This window comes from Microcaecilia unicolor, chromosome 4 (assembly GCF_901765095.1).
Source record: "Microcaecilia unicolor chromosome 4, aMicUni1.1, whole genome shotgun sequence".
Classification (NCBI taxonomy): domain Eukaryota; kingdom Metazoa; phylum Chordata; class Amphibia; order Gymnophiona; family Siphonopidae; genus Microcaecilia; species Microcaecilia unicolor.
This window is the reverse complement of record NC_044034.1, coordinates 283,167,332-283,193,982: the sequence shown is the minus strand read 5'-3', so window position 1 is coordinate 283,193,982 and position 26,651 is coordinate 283,167,332. Positions and strand designations below refer to the sequence as shown.

Sequence of the window (26,651 nt, the reverse complement as noted above, 5' to 3'; positions counted from 1 at the left end):
ATACAAGCTACAGTTTTTGTTCCAGCTGGAATTTCTTTATGGAACACACTATCTGATCAGCTTTGTCTCTGTGGTGGTTTGTGACTGTATTTTTTTTTTTAATTATCACTGGACTTGACCTGACCTCTTTGCCGTTAAGTGATGCTGTTGTTTTTTGCTTTATTTATTGTTGCCTTGTCTTATTATGAATGTTTTTACGGAAACCACCTAGTTACAGGTGGTATATAAATGTTTAAAATAAATAAATTAGTAGCAAATAAATATAACTTGGTAGGATGGTCAGCTTTATAAAACTGCAACTATTACCCTCTTCCTACTCACAAAAATTATTTCTTAAGAGCAGATAGTTATTCTAAAGGTATAATTTATTCAGTGCAATGGATTACTTGGCATGGAATATCAGAAGATTTTGTTTTTTCTAATTCAAAATCTTATTTAGTACTTTTCCTCCAGTGATTACTTTTACTTTGGCCACATTTCTACCATAACATATGACTAAAGCTTTGCATTTCAGATATCTCGTTATGTCTTTGCTGACATGTATTTGCTTACCTCTATATGCCATTTTTCTGTGTTCCCCAAAGTATCCACTCTCACATTCCTTTAACCATAGTACGACATTTTATAGACAGTTCTTCACGCATCCAGTTGGGAATTTATCTTTTTATTTGTCAGGATCACAGGGCTTTATTCATCTTTGTTCCTTTGCAAAAAGAAAAGTTTGATGGCATTTTTTGACATACTTCCTTTCTGTATGTATCTGATTCCCTGGATAGGTTGATTGTGAGAAATAGTAAGCATCTTTTCTTGAGTTATTTTGATAGAAATTGACTTCTGATCACCTTATCTTTGAGCATAAATTCAGGTTCCTTACTTTATCCGTAGAGATTTATAGTATGTTTCCTTTAATATTATTTTATGGCAAATGTTAAATAAATGCTCACTAAAATTTAAATCAAATGCACAAATTTGTTCACAAGCAAATGTCAAAACTGGAGACCATTACTGAGACCAATCTTGTGTACATCTTTGTAGATATTTAAGCTTGAATCCAGAAATGATATTTTATATTAATTGGATAAAATATTAAGAGCAGCTGTATAACAGCAATTAGCTTAGCAGGATTTAAAAAAGGTTTGGATAATTTCCTAAAAGAAAAATCCATAAGCCATTATTGGAATGGACTGGGGATAAGCAGCATAAAATCTGCTTTACTATTCTGGGATCTTGTCAGGTACTTGTGACCTGGATTGGCCACTGTTGGAAACAGGATACTGGGCTTGATGGACCTTTGGTCTGGTCTGTCCCAGTATGGTAACACTTATGTTCTTATTCCAAAACTCCACATTGGAACCATGATAATCCAGTTACCTCCCATTATTTAAAGTGGAAGAACAATAAAGGCACGTACAAGGTAATTCTATAACTTGATATCTCAATTTAGGTCATTCAATATGGCACACAGTGCCAATTCTATAGCAGGACTTAGATGTGCTTAAGTTATTATGGGGATCTTTACTAAGGCACGCTAGCTTTTTAGTGTGTGCTAAAAATAGGTGCATGTTAAACGCTAGAAACACCAGTGTATTCCTATGGGCGTCTCTAGCATTTAGCGTGTGCCTATTTTTAGCATGCACTAAAAATGCTAGCATGCCTTAGTAAAAGACCCCCTCTATAATACAAGCACAAACCCGCATTGGTGTACCAAAACTTACGCCTATGTTTACTAAGGTACGCTATGGGCGTGTTAGTGTTTTAATGCAGGTAAATGGTTTATGCGTGTTAAACGCTAACTTCCCATAGAAGTGTATAGGTGTGTTAGTGTTTAACGCACCTTAAATTTAAGGGCACGATAGAAATAATAATGCACCTTAGTAAACATACCCCTTAGGCATGACCCCTTACACCATGTCAATGGCAGATGGAAATGGTCATGCCTAATTGCTCCAGGTGACACTTATAACAGATAGAATTCTCTAAGTTATGTGCATCATTTTGAACCATACCCATGGTCCACCCATTCTTCCCCCACATTAATGACCACTTTGGAGTTGCGTGCTATACTACTAAGGTGTTACTTTATAGAATAGCACCTAGTGCAAGAAAACATTTACTAAATGTGCTTTTGATGTGCATAAGTGGTATGTGGCTCTAGGTATGAGCTTATAGAATACTCCTGAGAGTAAACTGTGATGGACAGGGCCATTTTTTCTTTATATATTGGGGTCAGTATATGCAAATCAATTTTGTGGATATCCTGAAAACCTGACTGGCAAGAGGAGACTCTAGGATTGACTTGGGAAACACTGCTCTAGACCAGGGGTTCTCAAACCAGTCCTCGGGACACACCTAGCCAGTCAGGTTTCAGGATATCCCGGATAAAAATGCATGAGATAGCATGTAAATGTAGCTCCATTCTATACAGATCTCTCTCATACATACTCATGATTGATATCCTGAAAACCTGACTGGCTAGGTGGGTCCTGAGGACTGGGTTGAGAACCCCTACTCTAGACAGTCCCTATGGTGCTCCACTCCCTCCTCTTGCAAATATATGTGCTGCTGCTTCCATTCCTCTGGAACCAACCATTGAAGGAGACAGTGGTACCAGCCCAAGTTAAGGAATGGCAGTGGAAACAATGTTCTGGTGCCTATCGGAAATTAGAGCCAGATGACATTTCGTATGTAGCCTATCCCTAAATGTTTGCCTGCTACTATGAACCACATTCAAAAACAGAGGAGGCTAAGGACAGGTAGCCTCCTCATCCTCACTGTTTTATACCTAGAGGAATTCTTTAAGAATAATTTCACCCATAAGGGCTGAATAATGACATTTAAAAGCCATATTGATTGTAGAATATGATTTTGCCTTAATCGCTGCAATGTCTTCATAGTTCCTCTTGCGTCACCTCAAACAATATTTTCCTGATACAAAACCATATACAGGCCTTGTATAATGGTGATTACTGTGATATTTTACTTGCACTATATGAGTTCAGGAATGTTTCATGAAAAGGAGTAAGCTTCACATATGTTATAAAACTGACAAGCACAGAAAATATAGACACAGTTGGCAAGATGAAAACAGGACTTACTGAGACCAGTGTTTCTCAGACCTGGCCTAGAGTACACCAGTCAGTAAGATTTCAGAATATCAAACATGAATATTTATGAAATAGATTTGCACATAATGGAGGAAGTGCAGGCAAATCTATCTAATGCCTAATCACTCGAGGAGTAGCTTGAAAATACAGATCTAAGATTATGTGTTTTCCTCATCTCCTGCAATATGAGAGTGCTTTACCTTTCACATCCACACAACTAAGAATTCTTTGTGCTTGCCTCATGCATTTTTGAATTCTAATGTTTTCACCATATATGGGGAAAAAGCTGTTGAATACACTATCACTCTAAAGTAAATTATTGTAGCACCTGTGATCAAATCAGGGATCTTTAGATTTTCGGTGTAGTATTATCCTTGCTGAGCTGCTTTGTCATCATGTTCAATATTTCATTTGGAAGGATTAAATGTTTTCCATAAACCAATAATAGGCTTACTTGGAATCTGGATCAGTAATAAACCAGCTGTTTCAATTTGTTATTCAGATCCCCAAATAACTCAACCTATAATTCACTTACATGAGCTGTATCAGTCCGTATTCAAATATCTGTGCATGCTCGATAGTGAGTCGTTTTAGATGTTAAGGCTGCTTTTACACTAACTTGTGGTGGAAGAACAGGCAAAGAAGAAAGAAAAATAAAATTTCTAAATGCCTGTTTTAAATAATCTCCAGAGTCAAGAAAGATTATTGTCTTTTGGTCTCACTAACCCACCTGTTTACAAAGCTGTGTGGCAATGCTGACACAGCTCATTCAAGGTGTGGGCTATATTGGCATTACTGCACTGGCAGCCGATAGTGCAGTTTTGTAAACTGGGGGGGGGGGGGGGGGGGGGTAAGTTTCTTAAATTTGTATTTCTTTCTTATTTTTCTTGATGATTCATATATATTGATTTGATTGTATTTATTGATACAAGTAATCTTGAGATAATGTCTTTAAAACAGAATTTCTAAAATGAATACCTATAAAGGGGCATGATCTATTTACAATTTAATATAGTTTTATTCAAAAATTATATTCCACTATGGGCATTACAACATTCATTCAATTTACACACAATACCTGACATTTTTATGGAGTATCATTTATAACATTTTCTTAGGTTTGTCTGTTTGTCTTGATTTAGATTGTAAGCTCTTTTGAGCAAGGACTGTCTTCTTCATGTTCAATTGTAAAGTGCTGCGTACGACTGGTAGCTTTATAGAAGTGATTTATAGTAGTAGTAGGTATTTTTTTTTTTGAATGCTTAAGATAAGGTCATTAAGAACAATTTAGAAGACTATAAACAATGTATGATCAGAGTTCAAAAACCCACTAATGGGGAAATTCATCAAGCACATGATAAAAGCCCATTCTATAGCTATGGGCTTTAAGCATTTACTGCCAGATTCTATATATCGCCCCCCCCCCCCCCCATTCACCATTGAAACTGAAGCGTATTCTATAACAATGTGTATAACTTAATTGGCTTAAGAAGCTAATCAGTGTTTTTAACAGCACTTAAGCAATAATGAGCACTAATTGGCAATTAAAATTTATACACTTAACTCAAAAAGCCTGTTCTGTAATGCACAACGCCTAAGTTCTAATGCAGAGCCAAAAAGGGGTGTGAATACAGGCGGGGAAATGGGTGTTTTATGGGCGTTCCGAAATGTATGCGTACTGTTATAAAATATGCTACTCTGCGCCTAAATCTACATGCTGGCATTTACGCCACTTTATCCTTTGTGTAAATGGATGCACATAGTTCTAGGTGCTGGGAGCAACTAAGCATATTCTATAAACTGTGCCTAAATCTAGGCACTTCTTACAGAATATGCTTAGGCAGAAATGTATTCCGTGTGGATTTTTCAGGCGCCATATATAGAATCTAGCCTGTAATCCCCCCAATGCTGCTTAATGATTTCCCCCTTGATCATCCAAGATAACTGGTTAATTGTAATTTTCAGCTGAATAACTGGATAGGTTTTTGGTTCAAAATTCTCCTATAGCTAAGTGGGCAAATTTTGCATGGCTGCATTTGCATAGCTGGGGTTGGTTGGCTAAAGGCAACTGGTTAGCACTGAAAATCAGTGCTAACAAGCTAATTTAAAAGCCTTCCCCATGAGTCACTTTTTTTTAGTTGGGTTGTTTCCCCACCTTGTGAATTTAATTAAGGAAATCGAGCCAGTCAGTGGATAATTTTATTTTATGAAACAGAGGACTTAACTGGCTCTCTCCTCATTTCAGGGGTAATTTTAGAATGCTTTTCCATGGGTTAAAAAAACAGCACTGAACGCTGAATTCCATGCTCAACTTTGTGTGCGAGGACTTGCACCAGCTTAACCTGGTGTAAATCCTGCTGCACAAGTTGGGCGCAGACCCAAATGCAATAATGTGCAGTTTAACACACGGTAACTACTGTGCAACCAATACCAGGATTCTATAAAGCAGTATTTCCCAAGTCTGGTCCTGGAATACCCCTCGCCAGTCAGGTTTTCAGGATATCCACAATGAACATGCATGAAAGAGATTTGCATAAAATGGAGACTACATGCAAATCAATTTCATGCACATTCATTCTGTGTATCTTGAAAACCTGATTGATAAGGGGTACTCCAGGACTGGACTTGGGAAACACTGCTATAAAAGATGTGAATCCCAGATTGGCACCCAAAAAAATTACTTAATGGACTCAAATGTTTTAATTATTGGAGTTAACAAGCACTTAATTGGCACTAATTATAATTTGGGTGCTGATTTGTCCACACTATTCTAAAATATGAGTGTCCAAACTGGATCAAATGCATCTCAAAAGAGGCATAGCCATGGGAGGAGCCTAGGCGTGTCAAGGTTGTTCACAAAAGATGTTTGTAGTGTTACAGAATTGTGATTTAGAAATGTTCTCTGAGGGGGAGTAGCGTGGGCAGAGACTGGATATGCTAATTGGCTTATGTAGAGTTAAGAGTGGAAGCATTTAGCCCCAAATTCTATCAATGGTGTCTTAGGTTGTGAACAATAATTTTGCTGAATGCCAAATAGCGGTTAGAACTTAATTAACAAGCCAATTAACACTAATTGGCTTTAATTAGAATTTATGTGTACAACATTCTAGGCATATTCTATAACATGGTGCGTGTAAATTCTAATGTGTGAGCTGAAAAGGGGTGTGGCCATGAGCATGGAATGGGCAGGTTGTGGGCATTTCAAAGAACTAAGCCTGCCATGTGTGGGAAAGTGCGGGGTACAAATGTAATAAATAAATAAACTATGCACCACAAGAACGGCACAGGTGCATAATCTATAAACTACACCTAACTTTAGGCGTAGTTTATAGAATTATGTTAAGCGCATGGTTTTTTGGCACAGACTTTTGAGAGGTCATTTATAGAATTCGGCCCCAAGTGCCTCTTAAATAAAAAAACTAAAGGGAGTGCCCCCATACAGTGCCGTCTTAAATCTGGGCTTAGCATGCAGTAAAATCTTACGATCCAATCCAGATTTTAGTGCACTTTAGAAAAAGTGCCCCCTAAAAATAAATATGAGCCAACTGATTTCCCAACATGCTTCAGTGATTGCCTGCTTTCAAACAATGTTGATGCAGAGACCAGCAGATGTTAGTAGATAACAGCAGTAGGGCATAGCCTAGATATTGAAAAAGAAAAATCTGCAAAAAGAAATAAGAAAAAATGGGGAAAGAAAGAGGGGAAAATGCCTATCCACACAGCATCCATAAGCATGTAAAATATAAAATTATTTAAATAGGGATTGTTACTATATCACATGTAGGATCTGGTCAAAGAATAGTTGTAGCTATTTTCTCCTGGAAACCTTCAAATCCCATAATAAGTGACAATGTAAACCTAGCAATAGGACCCATTTACTAAGAGCATTAAGCCCTTAACACAGCATTAGCATGGGAAAACAGGTTAGTGATGCCTTAAAGCGAGAGTGGGTGTTCCTTCAGTATCTGACCAGCACATTCTGTTTAGTGTGTGCTAACTGGATAACATAGACTTAATGCAGGAGCACATAGGTAGCGCCTCCTGAATAGGAGGCAGTAAATGCTCCTGTGTTATTCTTTTGCAGGCCTCACAATCTACTGGCAACATTAACACAGATTAGAGAACAGAACAGCAGCAGACTTTGGAGAAAAGGATCTTTCTTAATGCTTTAAAACTCTACCAGGTGTCAAACAGCATTGCCTTACATAACCATGTTTCACCAGATGGCTGTGTCAGGGGCAAACGTTCTCAGCCTCGGCTTGCATGAAATCTGGGTTTAGTGCATGGGAATGTTCTCCACTAGAATGCTTTAAACCAGGAGTGTCCAACCTCGGCCCTCGCCAGATCAGGTTTTCAGGATTTCCCCAATGAATATGCATGGATCTATTTGACACAATGGAGGCTGTGCATGCAAATAAATCTTGTGCATATTCATTAGGGAAATCCTGAAAACCCGACTAGATTGCGGTCCTCAAGGAACGAGGTTGGATAACCCTGCTTTAAACCCAGATTTCAGTGCTTTAAAGTAAAAGGGCCTCAATGGTACCCGGGTCAATATTCAGCCGGCGATCAGCATTTTGCTGACCACCGCTAGCATTAAACCCATCTTATCTTCTTTTTTTCCCCTGAAAATATCACATGTAATATGTTTTTGTGCTCTGTGCATTTATCTTTTTGGTCCATTTTTGAGACAAAAAAGTACAAGTGAAAAACAAAGAAAATCAAGCCATCGGGATGCAGGACAAACCAGCATTCTTAGTAGACTGGCCACACACAGACATCCCAGGAGAGCAATGGGGCACCCTAGGGGACACTACTGTGGACTTCATATAAAAGCTCCCAGGTACACATCTCACTGTTACCCCCTTATCTCATCTGCTAAGCCCTCCAAAATCCACCGCTCCCAACTGAACACCATGACACATACTCAACTACTCCTCAAACATTTCAACTTTTTTTTTTTTTTAATGTCGGCTCTCTTAGGAGTCTACTCTGCTGCAGATTTTGGTGCCTTTTGAAAAGAGTACTGTTTTACTTTTAAGCCCTCCACAAGAAATTGAAATAAGCCAGTCCTAGCGAATTCTATGTTTTATTACCGTCTGTCTTATCTCTCACACAGGGACCTTTTTACTAAAGATCATTAATTCCCTAAGATGCAAAAACAGGCTACCCACTCAACCACTTTAAGATGTTATGCAGCGGTTTCGTTTCTGCCCATTAACCCGCACACTACTAAAGTTTTCAGTAATTGTCTGTTAGGAGCATATCATGGGCAAAGAATGGGCACAGCAGCTTAGCCTGCTGGTGCATTACACTTACTGCTCACTAACTGGCTAACACACAGTTAATGCAAGAGCACTTAGCGCCTCATAAATAGAAGGCGGCAAGTAACTCTGGTTTTAATTCTCCGCAGGTACCAATTGCTAACACAAAATCTGCAATAAAATATAGAGAAAATGCCCCAACAGATGGTGCACTAATTTTGGATTTAGCATATGGTAAAATCCTGCCTTACAAAGAGGGGCATAATCGAACGGGGACGACCATCTCTAAGGGCATCAATCTCTAAGGACGCCCCCGGTGAAGGGGCGCGAGGCAACCCGTATTATCGAAACAAGATGGACGTTCATCTTTCGTTTCGATAATATGGTTGGGGACGCCCAAGTCTCAACATTTACGTTGACCTAAGAGATGGGTGACCTCGGTTTTTGCCGATAATGGAAACCGAGGACGCCCATCTCAAACATGACCAAATCCAAGGCATTTGGTCATGGGAGGAGCCAGCATTCGTAGTGCACTGGTCCCCCTCACATGCCAGGACACCAACCGGGCACCCTAGGGGGCACTGCAGTGGATTTCACAAATTGCTCCCAGGTGCATAGCTCCCTTACCTTCGGTGCTGAGCTCCCCCCAAAACCCACTCCCCACAACTGTACACCACTACCATAGCCCTTAGGGATGAAGGGGGGCACCTACATGTGGGTACAGTGGGTTTCGGGTGGGTTTTGGAGGGCTCACATTTACCACCACAAGTGTAACAGGTAGGGGGTGGATGGGCCTGGGTCCGCCTGCCTGAAGTACACGGTACCAACTACAAATTGCTCCAGGGACCTGCAGACTGCTGTGATGGAGCTGGGTATGACATTTGAGGCTGGCATAGAGGCTGGAAAAATGTTTTTAAATGGTGTTTTTTTGGGTGGGAGGGGGTTGGTGACCACTGGGGGAGTAAGGGGAGGTGATCCCCGATTCCCTCCAGTGGTCATCTGGTCAGTTTGGGCACCTTTTCGAGGCTTGGTCGTGAAAAAAATTGAACCAAGTAAAGTTGGCCAAATGCTCGTCAGGGACGCCCTTTTCTCCATTACCGGCCGCGGACGCACATCTCTTAAGCACGCTCCCAGCCTGCCTTCGGTACACTGCCGACACGCCCCGTGAACTTTGGTCGTCCCCGTGACGGAAAGCAGTTGTGGACGCCCAAAATTGACTTTCGATTATGCCGATTTGGCCGACGCTGAGAGGACGCCCATCTCCTGATTTGTGCGGAAGATGGGCGTCCTTCTCTTTTGATTATGCCCTTGAAAGTATTAGGTCAAGCTTCCAGTGCACTTCAGTGAAAAGGCTCCATAGATTCTAATACATCCAGGACTTTGGGACACAACTCCAGCAGGTTGGAAGCAAAACCCATTGCTGAAATCCAAGTAAATCACATCCAGTGAATCCCCAATCTAATTTTCTGCTCACCCAATCAAAGAGATTGATCAGATGTGTCTGACATGACCAATGAGATGACAGCTAAATTAAAAATAAATTTGCCTACTCTTACAAATCCACCATTTGTGTTGTGACCAAGGACCATGTGAGCATTTTAAAAGAGAACTGTTGCTAATTTTAATAGTTACAGTCTGATGTTATATTTTTATTTAGTTGTTATTTCTATATCCATTCTATATCCATTCTTAAATGCAGCCAGTCACTGCCTTTTCTTAACCAAGTAGAGTAATTGTAAAAACAAAGTTTTATTTTTTGAGAGTTTCTAATATTCCCATCATTACATATAATGCAATCATTATTTTCTTCTTGTCATCTCTTATTTAAACTATTATTCAGTCATTAAACAGTATGAGTCCTGGAGCAACTTCGCAGTGCTCCTTTCAGGCTACCATCTTGTCTCCTCCAGTCAACAGATTTCTTGATATATTGTCATAAACTACAATAAAAATAAAATTTTAAAAAGAGGAATATAATAATACCTTTCATCTCTCTGGTATGATTGTTCCTTGAATGCTGTGTTTAGTTCTAGAGACAGCATTCATAGAGGGCATTAAAAGTACAGGAAATTCAAAGGAGTGCAACCAAAATGGTATATAGCCCACATTATAGGCTATACATAAGCTGCCCGATATTTAAAAGTAAATGGCCGCTAAAACAGCACTTAGGCAGCTATCCAGTGATATTCAGTGCCAGATAGCCGGCTATCTATGAATATTATTGGTTTACAGCTTGAAGATAGCTGGTTATATCAGACCGGTCAAAAGTTTGGTGGCTATATTTGGCCGCCACAATAGGTAGAATAAGTTTGGCCGGTCTGACTTTAACCAGTTAGCGCCGAATATCAGCTTGGCCGGTTAAAGTCAGACCGGCCAAAGTTAAACCAGATACTCAATGCCGGTTACCGGATATGGACTGACATTAAATATCCGGTTTTAGCGCCGACATTGGTCGGCGCTCCTGTGGTCCGAATATCGGGGCCAAGGAGTCTAAGAAGTACTAAGACTAAGAAGGGAAAAAGGAGATATGATTGAAATATTCGAATAATGAGCAAACTTCAATGAAAAACTGAAGGCAGCATTTTCCATAAAAAGAACAGGTCAGGGACAAGTGAGTATCATATGAAATGAAGGGAGAAAAGCTCAAAGGCAACATGAGGAAATACTTTTTGCTGAATGACACCTAGAACAGACTTCCAGCAGAGGCTACAGCAGCCATAACAGTTGCAGAATATATGTGTTAATGGAATAGGCACAGAATGAAGCAGACCACAGATCAAGAGACACCTGTGGCAATACAAGTAGACAGACTGGGTCGAACAAATGGTTCTTCTTCAGAAATGTGCTTTCAAAACAAATGTCAAATCAGTATTTCATAAGTCTCATTTTTAGACATTTGTAAACACATATGTTACTTCTTAATCATATGCTGGTAAACCAAATAATTCTGGATTAAAATCTTCCATGGATTTCAGTATCAAGGTGGCCTTCTTTGTAAGATTTCGGTCCAGCTTTTCATCAGGAATCATAATCACCTGCATCCCAGCTGCTTGACCTGCCTGGACCCCATTTGGAGCATCTTCAAACACAAGGCACTAAGGAGTAAAAACCAAAAGCAAATCAATAAATACATTAAGATATTAGAACAGAAAATTCATTAAACCTACATTTTTCTGGTTGCCAGGTTCGACTGATAACTAATGGGGTAATTTTATAATTGCCCCCAAATAGTCAGGTATTTTTCATTCCATTGACAGAAGGATTTTGAAATAGTTTCACTTTCAAAAATTATCCCAGGAAAAGAACATGTACAACTGCTAATTTATGTTGACATGTTTTCTGAATGAAATTACATGCATATTTTTGAAAAATCAAAAGTATGTGTGCAGTAGGTCAATCTCACTCCAAAACACCTCCCTGATGACAGGGAAAAGTAGGCATGAAATGGTGTTCCCGCACAAAGTTACACCCGCTCCGAGACAGTGGTGTAGCCAGACCTGTAATTTTAGGTGGGCCCAGAGTTCAAATGGGTAGGCCTTCTGAAACTCCCCTCTCCCTTGTCCTGCATCTCTCTTCCTCTTTTCTGCCCCTGGATCAAGCATTTGCCCTCCCTCCACCACCTATGGTCTGGCAACTCCCTCCAATCTACTTCAGCATCTTTGCCCATGCAGCAGCAACTCATATCCGCTGCCTGCTTCAGCCCTGCAGGTTTCCCTGTGCCATATCCCACCAGAGAGGAAACAAGAAGTGACATCAGTAAGGGAGGGACATGGCAGAGGGAAGCCTGCAGGGCTGATGCAAGCAGCAGATATGCATTGTTGCTTCGGTAGATTGGGGTGGGGGGGCGGAGTTGAAAGTGCTAGGTAGCTGTTCTAAGACAGTAGTGCTGATAGAAACTGATACATGTGCATTTATAAAACACATGTAAAAAAATTCCAGTTCTACCACCACTCTGCCCAATGTCCGCCCCCAGCAATACCTACATGTATATCACATAAAAAGGGCTGCGTTTTCCGAGTATCTATTATGCATGTATATGCTGGGGCAAATGTATAAGACCCTCCTTGAGTACATAAAACACTATTCTATAAATTCAAGTTGTTTATAAAATTAACCTATATAGATGTAATTTAGCAAGGCATTTTCACATGTATGTTGCCACATACATACATACATACATACATAAATGGCCTCTTATAAAATACCGACCAGAGTGAAAAGTACGCACGATGACATGACAGCATCTACTTTGCTGGTAGGCATGTAGAAAGGCAGAGTCCACAAGTGTGCCTGTAGATTACAAAATAAGCCAGTGGTTCTCAAACTTGGTCCTGGAGACAACTCAGTCAGTCAGATTTTCAGGATACCAACAATGAATATTCACGAGACAGATTTGCATGCACTGCCTCCATTGCATGCAAATCTCTCTCATAAATATTCATTGTAGATATCCTGAAAACCCGACTGGTTGGGGTACCTCCAGGACCAGGTTTGGGAACCAGTGAAATAGCCCAGGTACAGAATTTACACCTACTTGAGAGGAGATGTAACTCTCTGTGCCTCCAAGTTAAGCACAATTTCTGTCACTTATGCAAGTACTTTGTAAAAAACAGGCGTGTCATTTTATAAAATAGCACACTTATGTATGAACCTCTTTACTCAGACCCCCTGTTATAAAATTATTCTCCACGTGTACTTTTAATCACATGTATGATGGGAAATCTTATAAAAGCCCATTTCTGTCAGTAAAGCACTGTTTTATTGTGATACTGGCTCTGAAAATTACCCTCCAAATTTAATTGATGAGTACAATACAATGCAGCAGACTTCATGATTATTTCTTTTTCAGTTTAAAGAATGTTTATTGTAGTTCAATTAATAAAATAAAAAATGCAACATTTCAGAAAAACTATTAACCAATACATCAAAATATGACATTACTCCTTGCCGCTACAACATGTTGAAAGGAAAACAGAGTGAATAGCTGCTTTTAAACCTCTAGCAATCTTTTTTTCAATTTAAATTATGAGTGAAATATATTCGATAGTTTATATCTAAGATTTAATGGATGCATTTTTGCGAATCATAAAATCACTTGATATGGCTGGCACAGCTTAGTATGAGGCTAGTTCAGAGGACTTTTATATGGTCTCATGTATTTTCTATTATGGCACCATGTTCTTGCAATATATTACCAGTGGAGCTTAGATTGCTCGAGGACATCTTTATTTTTTCAAAAGCTTATGAAGGCATGGCTATTTACAGAGGCATTTGATGTATTAGTTTGATATTTATCTTACTGTGCTGTATTGTTTTGTCTTTCAGATGTTTTATTGTGTCCTGCCTAGACCTGTATTTTGACTGGTGGGCAAGAAATTATTATAAGTAAATAATAAATGCATGAAGCAAACAGAGGACAATCTATAAAAGGCATTCATCTCTTTAAAATTACGGGACTGAAAACTGGTCTTTTCAAATGTGGCTTAAAATATACATGGATTCCATGGCACATATACTTTTATCTATCTTTCCTGCCTCCGAAGAAGCTAGACCACCATGGCCCTTCAAAGTAGGGCCAGGCAGGGCCAACTGAGGTTTGGGGGACTGTGGATTGTGGGAGGGGGTGACAGCGTGGCAGTGGGAGGGTGGGGGTCACGTGGCAGCTGGGGGGAGGTGGTGGGCAATGATGGCAGATCACTGTCAGTCTGCCCCTGGTCACACTCATTATCAATTCATGACTAAAATCAACAATGAAAGTGATATTATATACCTGATCATGGTCTCTCTTTGGTGTTTCTGGAACAGAGACTGTAGAAGTCCACACAGCACTGTCCTTATGTTCCAACTACTGGAGCTGCCATCAAAGCCCACTCCAGCCTATCTGAATCCATCTTGTCATTTGTGGGACCCAGACCATAAAATTTTGCCCAGCATTATACTCAGTTCCAGCTACTGAGGTTGCTGTTTACTATGCACTTGTTCTTATTCAAGGTGAAACAGCTATTACTTCTCTTTGAGAAGTGATACAGTGTACATAGGCTAAAATAAACTCAGTACTTTACACAAAGACTACTGAAAATTGCCCCTTAAAATTTCAAAATGTTTGGTTTGCTATGAAATTCCCTCAGTTTTATGATAAAATCACACAATGTTGGGTCCAAAAGGGAAAACATTTCCTGTTCTGTTCTATGTTGACTTGTCAATAGTATATGGATTTTTTTTTCATCTTTAAGATGATGTTGTTAAGTAGTAATACAGAAACTGTAGGTCTGTTAGAAGCAGACCAGTGGAGTTGGAGTCAACTTTGGGTGGAGTTGGTAAAAATGTACCTACTTCTCCCAAAACATATAACATGATAATAAAGTGTGTGTGTGTGTGTATGTATGTATGTATGTGCATTGTCCTGGATCTAATGTACTGGTAAATAAAAGTGAAAAAGAGGGGGGGAGAGAATACTGATGTGAGAGAGAGAGGGTGGCAGATGAAAGGATGCTTTTGGCTAAAATGTGGCAGAGGATATATAGAGAAGTAAAGGATAACGGGCTGAGTGGTCTATGAGTAGAGTTATGAGAAGGTCTGTGAGTAGAGTTACAAGAAGACTGAAAAGAGGCGATATAAGAGTAGGTACATACTATGAGAGGAAAACGAACTGCAGGAGGATGACTGCATGGTAGAAATAAGACTTGGAAACAAAGGCTGTGATATGAAGAGGAGTTGGCAGGGGAAGGCTGAGTTAGGGGAAAAGAGATCTGGATTTGAGAAGAAAGAGGTAAAAAATACAGTCTGCGAAGGAAGGAGGAAGATGGTGCTGCGCAGGACTGGTAGAGGAAAGGAGACAGACATGGACTATGGGGAGGAGAGAGAAAAGACAATCTGGAAAGGGTTGTGAGAACAGAGGATCCTAGAGATAGGTGATATCGATGGAAGAGACAAGAAAGGATTATAAGGGCAGAGGGAACAGAAGAAGGGGATGAGTCTAGGAACAAGTCAAAGAAGTTAACAAGCTGTGGTGATAGGAAAAAATATGAAGAGAGAAGCTGTAGATAGAGATGCATACAGAAAAGGAAAACATATATGATAAAAATCTAAGATGAAAGGAAAATATATGTTAAAAGAGAGAGGAACAAGAGCAAGCAGAGATAAATGAAAAATCAAATTATACAGATGTAGAGGTTGTAAGATTGTTTGAAGTTTGGTATTTTTGCTTCCCTAGCTGAGCCACGTCAAAAGCATAAGGCTACTGGAGTGAGGAAAGCATTTAGTATATATCTATCCCCTCCAACCCTGTGGTCACACTGGAAAGAAGCAGTGCTTTTTTTGTAGGAAAAAAAGGTACCAGTACTCATTATGGGTGGGGGTCACCATATATGGCTCCGCCCACACAGTAGCAACACCCCTTACACCAGCCACGACGCATATAAACAGGTATCATTGAAAATACTTTACCAGTATAGGAGAAAAAAATAACATGATTTTTTTTTCATTATAAATAATTTCTGTAAGCTACAGCTCCAGTATACCCAGTGCAAAAAAAGATAGCAGATGTAAATTCTCAAATTGGACAAATTCCAAACACAAAAATGAAAATAAAATGATTTTTCTACCTTTGTTGTCTTGTTACTTTATTTTTCTGATCATGTAGGTCCCAGTCTCTGATTCTGCTGCTCTCTATTTGTTCCCTTAACACCATTTCCAGGGCTTCCTTTCCATTTATTTCTTTACTTTCCTCCTTTCTTCTTCATTTCTTGCTCTATATCCATGGGTAAAAGCCGTGTCCTCCACAAACTTGACTGGAGGAGGTATAGAGTGGATCTAGTTTTTGCCTATTTTCTCTATCCATGTGCAATTTTTCTCCTCTTTTCCCTTTCTCTCATCTCTGTCGGTATGCATCTCCTTCCTATTCTTCCCTCCCCTCCATCCATATGAATCTCCTTCCTCTCTCTTCCCTCTCATCCATCCATGTTCATCTCACTTCCTCTCTCTTCCCTTCCCTCCATCCATGTCCAGTATTTCAACTCTCTCCCCTGCCCTCCCATCCGTGTGCAGAATTTCTCTTCTCCCCTAAATCCATGTGCATCTCCTCCTCTGTCTTCCCTCTCCTCCATCCATGTACAGCATTTCTCCTTCCTCCCTCCCCTCCATCCATGTTCATCTCACTTCCTCTCTCTTTCCTCCTCTCCATCCATGTCCAGCATTTCAACTCTCTTCCCTCCCCACCATCCATGTGCATCTCCTTCGACTGTCTTTCCTTCCCTCCAACATTTCTCTTCTGGCCTCCCCTCCCATCCATGTCCAGAAATTCTCCATTGCCCCTATCCTTCCCTCCTATCCATGTCCAGCTTTTCTCCTCTCTCCCCTGCCCTCCCCTCCCATCCATGTCCAGCGACTCTCCTTTGCCCCCTATCCTCCCCCTCCCTTCCATGTCCAGTGAATTGCCCCAGCCTTCAACTGCCCCAGAGATCGTTCCAACCCCAGCACCACCTGCCTGCCCTCAGCTCCCTGACTTTCCGTTCGTGCCCCCTGAGTTGAAATCTACTTTTTACCCAAAGTCGCAGCGGCGAACCAGCAGTGAAAGCAGCAGGCAGGCTCGCCTCCTTGTTGCTTCCCTTCCCTCTCAGCGTCCCGCCTTCCTCTGATGTAATTTCCTTTCCGCGAGGGCGGGACGCTGAGAGGGAAGGGAAGCGACGCGACAAGGTGAGCCTGCCTGCTGCTTTCACTGCCAGTTCGCCGCTGCGACTTTGGGTAAAAAGTAGAAGGTTTTAACTCAGGGGGCACAAACGTAAAGTCGGAGAGCTGAAGGAGGGCAGGTGAACCGGTCCTCAGAAAAAAGGTGCCGGTACACATACCGACATATACCAGCACAAAAAAAGCACTGGAAAGAAGTGGGGAGGGGCAGGCAATGCTCTGCACTGAAAATCTGTCTCTCAAACTGCTCCCACTTTGTAGTTTTAGTATCTTGTGAAGGTCTGCAACCAATTTTGTTTTGTACAAGATGTCTGAGCACAGATGTGCTTTGAGCATTCCCAGCATGCTTAGAGAAACATTAGTGCTTGTAGAATTGAATTTGTTAGTTTATCCAGTCTGGAGGCTTTTGGCTTGTCATGGGCACAAGAGCTGTTGCAGATTTATTGGCCCAAATTCAAGGTTCTCTACACCTAACAGATTGTAAATGATGATATTGCAGGACCACTACATGTACAACAATTTTCATGGTTTTGATTTTTTTTCAATACTGAGTTACTCTTCTGTAGAAACCTAATATACATATTTGCAACACTCTAGGTGCCTGGACAGTCATGAGCATACTTAAAGTCCCACAACTAATTTAGTGACTATGAATGCATTTGCATTTCTAAGCATTTTAAATAAAGCATTCTTCTTAGCTGACATCTCAATTAAAAATGTAATGCTATGATTTATGGAGAAACACCATTTTCAGTTAAAGAAATGAATCAAATACATTCTTAGCACCACTGAAGTCTCAAAAATATATATGTATATCATTAGAAAGGTTCTGCCAAAAATACCTCAGTACCAGATGAATCTAAATTTTTTAAATTTTAAGAGTTAAGTAATAAAGAACAATTGATCTTTTTTTTTTTTTTAAAGTAGACATCTAAGGGCCCTTTTACAAAAGAACGCTGAAAAATGGCCTGCAGTAGTGTAGATGCGTGTTTTAGGCACACGCAGAATCATTGTTCAACGAACCTGTAAAAAATGCCTTTTTAAAATGTTTGCTGAAAATGGACATGCGGCAAAATGAAAATTGCTGCACGTTCATTATGGGTCTGAGACTGTCACATGTGAATGACTGCTGTTTCTCCTTGCCCTATTCTTCCAGTCCAAGACAAATAGTTTGCCAGGATCTCTTCTTCACTACTCCTGTTTCCACTTCTCCCTCTATGATACAGTGCTGCCTCCTAGAGGTAGGGGAAGTCTAAGGAATTCTATATGCCAGCTAACATTGTAAAGCAGCACTGTGAAACAGCCCAGAGCATTGTGGGAAGCAGAGCTACAGAAGAATAATATGTACTGCACTATTTTTATTTATTTCAAAATGTTTGGTATACCGCTGTAGAACTGTGAATAAAAAAAAACACTAGCCTGTGCTCAATTTAACAACTGTTTATTGATATATCGATATATGAGAACATACAAGTCTTAATGGCAGACAAGATATGCTCTAAGTTTTGGACAGAGGCCAGTTCCTTATATAAGGAATTTGGCATCTTGAGCACAAAAGAAAACATAACATTCACATTGGTTTTGTAAACCACCTTGAAACCTTAGTGTTAGCAGACATTATAAAGAAATGGTAAAAAATAACCGAGAAGCACAAATATAGATAGAGGAAAAGTATTAGAATTTGCCTATTTGAAATTGAGACACTATAGGGAGGGGAAGGTATAGTAGCACAATGATGTATATCCAAAAACTATCAGAGACACAAAAGAAAGAAAAGAACCACCACCCAATGAGGTGAAGAAAAAATCTCATTGTACTAACATTAAAATTAAGGGACGATCTTGGAAAAAAAAAAGCCAACTTTTTGGAGTAACCTTGAACTTCCCAATGGAAACTTCAGAACAAGGGTTAGCTGGCTTTTGGTTCCACAAGAAGGGGCCAGGCAGCAAAAGGCCATAGCACGAGATGAGACAAGATGGAACACAGCAACTGTAAGCACCACCAGTAAATTAGTCGAGGAAGAACACAGGGCATGACCAGAGGTGTAAAGTTATAACATGGACAAAAGTTATACTGGCAGTCCGGTGTGAAAAATCTTATGAGCCAATAATAGGATTTGATATTGTATTTTATCGGAAGCCAGTGTTGAGCAGATAAGAGGGATGTAACATGGTCTGATCGGTTTGCTCCAATCAACTTAACCACAATGTTCTGTACCAGTTGAAGTCTACGGGTCAAATAGAAGGGTCACCCCATCAGAAAGAAACTGCTATAATAATCAATGCAATTAAGTACAAAGGCATGCAGCAACATCTTCAGCGCTCTATCATTAAAAGAAGCTTCAAAAATTTTATTTTTTGAATCTCATAAAAGATTTCTGCACAACTTGGGAGATATGAGGGGAGAACAATAACGTGTCATAAGGGACACCCACAGATCTAAATGTAATACCTAAACAGGAAAAGAACAGATCCATCAACATAAATAAATAAATAAATAAATAATACCACAATCCTGGATCAGGGTAACAAGAGGTGCCCATAAATATTTTAAATAATAAAGAGAACGAGATTGGGTCCCTGTGATACTCAGCAGGCTAGTGGAGAACATTGCTATAAACCAATTGAAAATCAGAAAATAATGCTGCCTACTGGTTATAATGTAATCAACCAATACAAATTATCAAACTACTGTTCATCCTCATTCAAATCACTAGTTAATATGTTGTACCAGTTCTATGGTGGAAAATTAATTCTGAAAGGATCAACCTGTTCTCTTATTGACCTCTAATAAAATAAGGGGGTACATAACATGATTTAGATGTGTTTCATTGGCTGACAATGATTTGTAAAATAATAGCTGTCATAGCAATATAGAAAAATGTAGTGCAGAATTGCAAAGTAAAATATTCTTTCATCAATACTGTGTCTCGTTCTACCGGTTATTATTTGGAACCAACAAGCCCAAACTAAAAAGCTTTCCTTTGCATAGATAATAAAGCAGTCCTAGTTAATTGAATCCTGTTGTTCAAACAGTTGGTTTACTCAGCTTCCTTCTGTTTATGTACTCATATACTGTAAGTTATACACTTTGGCTTAATTTTTAAAACATTGTCCCCTTTTATGAATCTGGCCCTTACTATTTTAAATATAATATAGGATTAAAATATTATTAAGAAAACCACATTTATTTTGCTTCAAATATATCTTGGTATTGACATGTTGGGACCAATTAATCTCAAAATTCAAAGCCATCTCATTTTTATGAATGATAAAGTTCATGGCATAAAGTTGTTTTCCAGGTGTTAGTATACCTTAAAAACAGTGAAAGCATATTGTAAGGTCTCCACCACCGGGAGACTCTTGAGTCCCTCGGTCCTTTAGCTGAGCTGTGTGCTGTAATCCACTGCTAAAGAGCACACGGCAATCCACAAGGTCAGATCATTATACTTTATTGTAATCCCTTTGTGTCAACTGCTCCTCCAAAGGTAGTTCCCACCACAGCATTTCTCAAGAAGCATAGCAGTTCAACAGCATAAAACCCAAAAGGTTCCAAAATCTCAGCAGTTCATATAAAGCAGTTATGCAAAGCAATTTTTCAAACAAAATAGCTCAAAAAGGGCTCAAACTCCCAGCAGTTCATGTATAACAGGTATGCAAAGTAATTCTCCAAACACGGTAGCTCCAGAAAGGGTTTAAACCCTCCCCAGCAGTTCATGTCATCAGTTAGGCAAAACATTTCCTCAAACACAGCAGTTCAGAAAGGGTGCAAACTACCAGCAGGTCATGTATAGCAGTTATGCAAAACAATTCCCCAAACACAGTAGTTCAGAAAGGGTTCAAACTCTCAGGAGTTCATATATAGCAGTTATGCAAAACAATTCCCCAAACACAGTAGTTCAGAAAGGGTTCAAACTCTCAGGAGTTCATATATAGCAGTTATGCCCAAAACCACCACTCCTCCTCTCTCCCTTTCAAAAGAAATCAACCTAGGGAGAGTGGCAAGGGTCCCTCCCCAACCAGGCCAGCATTATACCCTGACCACCACCCGCATGACCCTTCTGTGGTAAACCTGTTCTCTCAGCTCCCCTCATGGGATAGCCACCTTTTCCCTTCTACCAGGCTCTCCCCTCTCGAGCATCCCTCTCCTGTTTCACCTCCTTTCCTTCCAGTTTAGTCAGAGCAGCAATCTCCATCGGCTCCTCTACTACTACTACTACTTGACATTTATAAAGCACTACTAGGGTTACGCAGTGCTGTACAATTTAACATAGGACAGTCCCTGCTCAAAGGAGCTTACAATCTCTTGCTCTAGTTCCCCCCCCCCCCTTTTCTTCCCCTTGCCCTAGTTCCTCCCCCTTTTCTTCCCCTTGCCAGTCCATAGGTTCCTCCCCATACCCATTGCTCAGCTGCTCTCCATTTGCTTGATTGGGCAGGTTCAGAACTCCTTCCCTCATCCTGGCTCTGTGGGACAGGTTTTTCCAACTCCCTTCTCTTGCCCTTCTCCTGACCTACTCTAGGGGCTGTTGGGGATTGAACTCCCTGTTTCTACCATGGGACCTACTCAGGGGCTGCTGGGAATTGTAGTATTTTTCTTTTCTCCAATCCCCCAGGGGAAAAGACTCCTTCCTTTCTCTACCCAGTCTCCCTCCCTCTCGAGCCTCCTCGTTCCTCCATGTGCCTTCATTCTCCCTCTCACCCTCATATTCCTCACAATATAGACATGTTTTCCTCAGTCTTTTAAAAAGCAAGTTTACAGGCTAAAACCCCCCCAGCATATTTATGGCTTTCACAAATTGTTTTTAAATCTAGACAACATAGTAAAATGCTCTCTTCTTTCCTGTCATGAAGGATTTGTTTTGTCATCTAGGTGCATACATACTAAAAAGCATGGTAAGTAAGGCAAAATAGCAGCATTAGAACATCTTATTGGTTGGAGGGGCCAAAACAGACCTGCTCCTAAGCTCTCTAGTTACTGAAGCTGTGTTGGGCAAAATGTTTGTAAGGCCTAGTGGCTCCAACCATTTCATCTCCTATGCCAATGATTGCATGCTTTTGACTTTCATATTCATGCACCAACATTATTGCACTCTCTTAAATGTGCTACATTAATGCATGCTTAAATTGGAAAAGCCAGAAAACGTGCACTTATTGTACAAGGATTGACAACTCAAATAAGGCACAGCCATATTTGATCCACTCAAGGCAGGAACAATATTGACTTGAATGTGAGCTACTTAGCACTGAGCAAGCCCAATATGAAAATTGTCATATTCCCTTCCCACCCCAATAAAGGCAAGCTTCCAAGAATCAGAATAAGCAAGTGTTGTGAAGAGGGTATAGCTCTGGGTTTAAGCACTGGCAAATTAAGATGCTTCTAAACAGATATTGTGGAATTGTTAATTGCTAGGTCTTGGTTTTGTTTTGGGTTTTTTTCTTTTTTGCTTCCATCCAATTCTGATTTTCATTGCTTGGTGGAATAAAAGAACATGTTAATATGAATGCTAATAAGGGCTAATCTTGGTAATTGTGTGGGTTAATTGAACTTTCAGCAGTGTCTTGTATTCCCCAAAGTATTTCATGGCCTGTGAACTTCCAAAAAACATACGTCACAAAATAAGAATTTACAATACATTTAACAAGGGAACTTAATATAAAAGATTGCCCCCAGTTGAAGAACTTCAGGTTGGTGCAACAAAAACTGTATCCTCTGCTCCTAGGTTTCATGATTTATATCAGGAAAAATAGACATCTTTTGCTCTCTAAATAAAATTCATCCCTATTTCTAAAATACAAGTTCAACATGCGATCCCTTTCAAAGCTACAACAAAGTTGCATACAGCTGAGCTATTCCAGAATTAACCCTCAATAAATCGGATGAAGCAGATCTCTCTACCACCAGCACATTTGGAACATGTTTCTTTCCAGAAAGAAGATAAACTCAAATAACAGATGCAACAAATCTTTAGATAGCATTAATATTTCCATCAGATACTTTTTAAACATATCCTTAGCTGGAATTTTCAGTTCATTAGGAAAGTTCAAGAGTCTCAAGTTTGTGTTCCTAATCACATTATCCATACTTTCCAATTTAAAGCAAATTGAAATAATATCACGCAACAATGTGGATTAAATTAATTACATCTAATAAATCTGGTCTCACATTCTTGAAGTTTCCAATCAAACATTTTAATTCGGCAAACTTTGCTTCTTGAGATTTTATTTTAGCTTCCAAAGTTGTCACTTATGGCTTTAAATTCGGAACTACAAGAAGGAGAGTCTTAGACAAGGCTGCAACTGCTAACTAAATTGTGTTCAGAAAGATATCAGTGGGACACTCAGATTCAAAATTTCAGATTTTATACTTCATAGCTACGTTTCATCTTCTGCTCCAGGAGTAGGTTGGAATGTTTCCTCTCAGATGGGAGAACTCTTTTCCCCCCTGTGCCTACATGTTGTTCCAGAACATCTCCAATCAGGGCTACAGTTTCTCCCAATCTCTCTTTCACCCCATGGACTCTTCACTGTTAAACTCTGCTTTCTGAGGTGGGGGGAACTTGATGCTCATGGTTGCAGGGGCAGAGGCCTTGTTTCCGGGCTCAGTGAAACATCCTGCCCTTCAGAATACTCCAGCTCACCTCCATTTGGGTGCAGTCCAAACAGGTTCTGTTCTGGACCAATCTGCAGGTGCTCCCTTCCATAGACAACATAGGCATAAATGGAGTCAGACTGGGTATGGCAAGGACACTGGCGAGTCTAGTCCTCTGACCACCCTTTTGCTTCCCCATTAAACTAAAAAAAGGCCACCCTTCATCAAGGTAAAGGCAAGTGTTCCGCAGAGTCAGATCGTGAATCTGCTATCTTGGAACCTCCCACACTTCAGTATTTCTTATTTCACCAGGAAGTTCACTTGATGCATCTATGTGCTAGGTCAACTACCTGGAAGCATGTATTTGCACATGCTAAATGTGAGTGTTCTTAAAGCTTACTTATTTTAAAAAGGCTTTTAATGCCTAACAATGTATTGCATTATTTTAAGTTCCTTTATAGCAATATGTGTTCTCCAACTCTTTGGGGTTAGCAGGAACTATATACTGGAATATGCTGCTAAGTTTATTGTGTATGCTTATTTGGCCTGTGAGTTGAGAAACCAATTAAGCGGGAGATGGGAAGTTAACATATTTTAATGGTAGCCCACACTGATATTTTACTACTAACACATGCTATTTTAGTAATTTAATAGAATAAGACCTAGTTACTAATAACCGGGTACAATAATAAAATACATTTTAATGCCTGCTTGAGATGCATTTTAATTAGTTTTTTTGTGTAATGTTTTAAGTTTTATATTTTGTTTGTACTTTTGTTTAATGTGATGTTTTATGTTCAAAATGTATTTTGTATGTTTGGTTGTAAACTACCAAGACTATAAAAGTGGTTTATAAATTCTTATATAAATAAAATTGTACATATATACCTAAATGCATTGTATATGAGATGATAGTGGTTATAAAAGGAAATTTGCAAAACAGAAAAAAATGAATTCCTTTAAAATGGAAAACAATTAAAAATCATAGGGGCCCTTTTTTACTAAAAAGTGCATTTCATTTTTGCACTTACCACACTTTAACAGCAAATATGAACACTAGGCAAGTCAAGGCTGTGAAGTAACTGTTGGGGCCATGCCCAGCATACCCTCTGCTGTTATCACACAAACATTCTTTACCACATATTGAGACTATATGCAATTAGCACAGATGCACTTAATGCCTCCTCCTAAGGAGGCATTAAATGCACCAGCAAAAACTGAACAACTGACAGCACATGGTAAGTACTCTGCTCAAATTGCAATGCACAGTCCATGATAATTTTCCACCCATAATCCGCAGTTAAAGCGTGAATTAGTATGTGCTGTCATGCCAGTGGAGTAACAATGCATGTTAATTCATGTCACCAAAAACTATAGTTCAAGCAACAGATCTCGTCCACCACTTCAAAAATGTTCCAAATTAATATGGAAGCTAAGGAGAATAAGAGACTACTTCTTCAGTGAGGTCTTCCACCTCCTTGTTCAATCAACGGTCTTACAGTCGATTACTATAAATGAATATATGTCGGCTGCAAAGAACAACAACTAACCAGGTTACAAACAGCTCAAAACACGGCAGCAAGACTGATCTACAGAAAATCAAGATACAAATGACCTAGCCCACTACTACAGAAACTTCACTAGCTTTCAATCAGAACCAGAATCCTTTTCAGATTATGCACATTGGTCCACCGAATCATTTTTGGCTTAACCCTGGAATACATGCCTAACTTTATTGACCTGCCACTCCATAAAGCAATCCAAGGAACTTGAAACTATCTCATCTTCCACTTCCCTACCTGCGCAGGACTAAAATACAAATCAGCGTACTCGTCCGGATTCTCTTATCTTAGTACCAAAAACTGGAAATCCCTACCCAAGAAATTAAGATCCAAGATTACATCCCTTTCACAATCAGTTGAAAGCCTTCTTTTGCAGGAAAGCCTTCCGCATTGACTGTAAATAATATCTACACTCTCACTGCAACCAGTCCTAAGTTAATTGACCTTGCTTTGTTAACCTCTATGCATTCCGTCAATACTTCTGTAATTATCCCCACACCCACACCTATTCACTGTCAGTAATCCACTTCGCATTGTCTATATGCATCTAGTCACTGTCTGTTAACTACCATGCTACATTTGTTCCCCTGCATATATCCCTTTACCCTATCTAATCATTGTCTCACCTATGGACACCTCTCTCTCTTCCAGACCTACGCTCTCAAATGTAAATCTCTCTCCTATAACTTCATTGTTAGCCACATTGAAACCAACATCCTGGGAAAATGTGGGACACAAATGTCTAACTAAATAAAACTTGGGCCGCGATGTTCAAAAGTAAACACGGGCGCTAGAAGCCATTAGCGCCAGACTAACACCCTCATTTACGTGCACAGAATGTTCAGAGGCTTGGAGCATGGGAACGAACAAACACGCAGACGAACAGCACAGGTATCATGCTAATTTAGTTGAGCTTATATAAATAAGGTCATTTTGTATTTCTCCTCAATGCTCAGAAAAGAGAACCCAAAACAAAGCTGCCTTACAACTGCAGATCAGAGCAGATGTTAGGTTATTGGAAGAGAGGATTTCTTATGATTCTTTCTTCAAAATCTGCTGGTTTTGATTGCTTTTGGAGGCAGAAGGAAGCCTGTGCAAGCCCTTAAGTGCTGGTAGTGAGAAATGAATATGCACAAGTCACAACAGAATCAAAAGTGAAAGCACACATTGGCGTCTGTTTCCTGAATTCAAATATAAGCATCAAAGCTAAAAAAAAGAATTAAAAACGCTTATATTTAGGCTGCAGAAAACAGATGCCAATGCGTGCTTCATGTTCGGGTTTTGCCAGGCGCATATGCACAGAAGCCAAGATTACCGTGGAACATCTCTGTGCATGCACCAAGCAGAATCCTCCCACTGAACTCCCTAATGCTCAACGCTATTAACGCATCTATAGCAGCATCTCATTAGTGTTGAACTTTAGGGAGTTCTTCTTCTGTACTTTTCCA

The 26,651-nt window shown here is 39.8% G+C and overlaps 1 protein-coding gene across 1 annotated transcript in view; it reads right to left on the bottom strand.

Annotated features, from left to right (window-relative positions):
- Positions 1 to 10,002: 10,002 nt before the first annotated feature.
- PUDP (pseudouridine 5'-phosphatase) overlaps positions 10,003 to 26,651 on the bottom strand; it is a 180,187-nt gene continuing 163,538 nt past the window's right edge. The window contains exon 4 of the mRNA XM_030201633.1: positions 10,003 to 11,463. Within this exon, the coding sequence (XP_030057493.1) occupies positions 11,287 to 11,463 (177 nt within the window). The 3' untranslated portion in view covers positions 10,003 to 11,286. The remainder of the gene's footprint in view (positions 11,464 to 26,651) is intronic.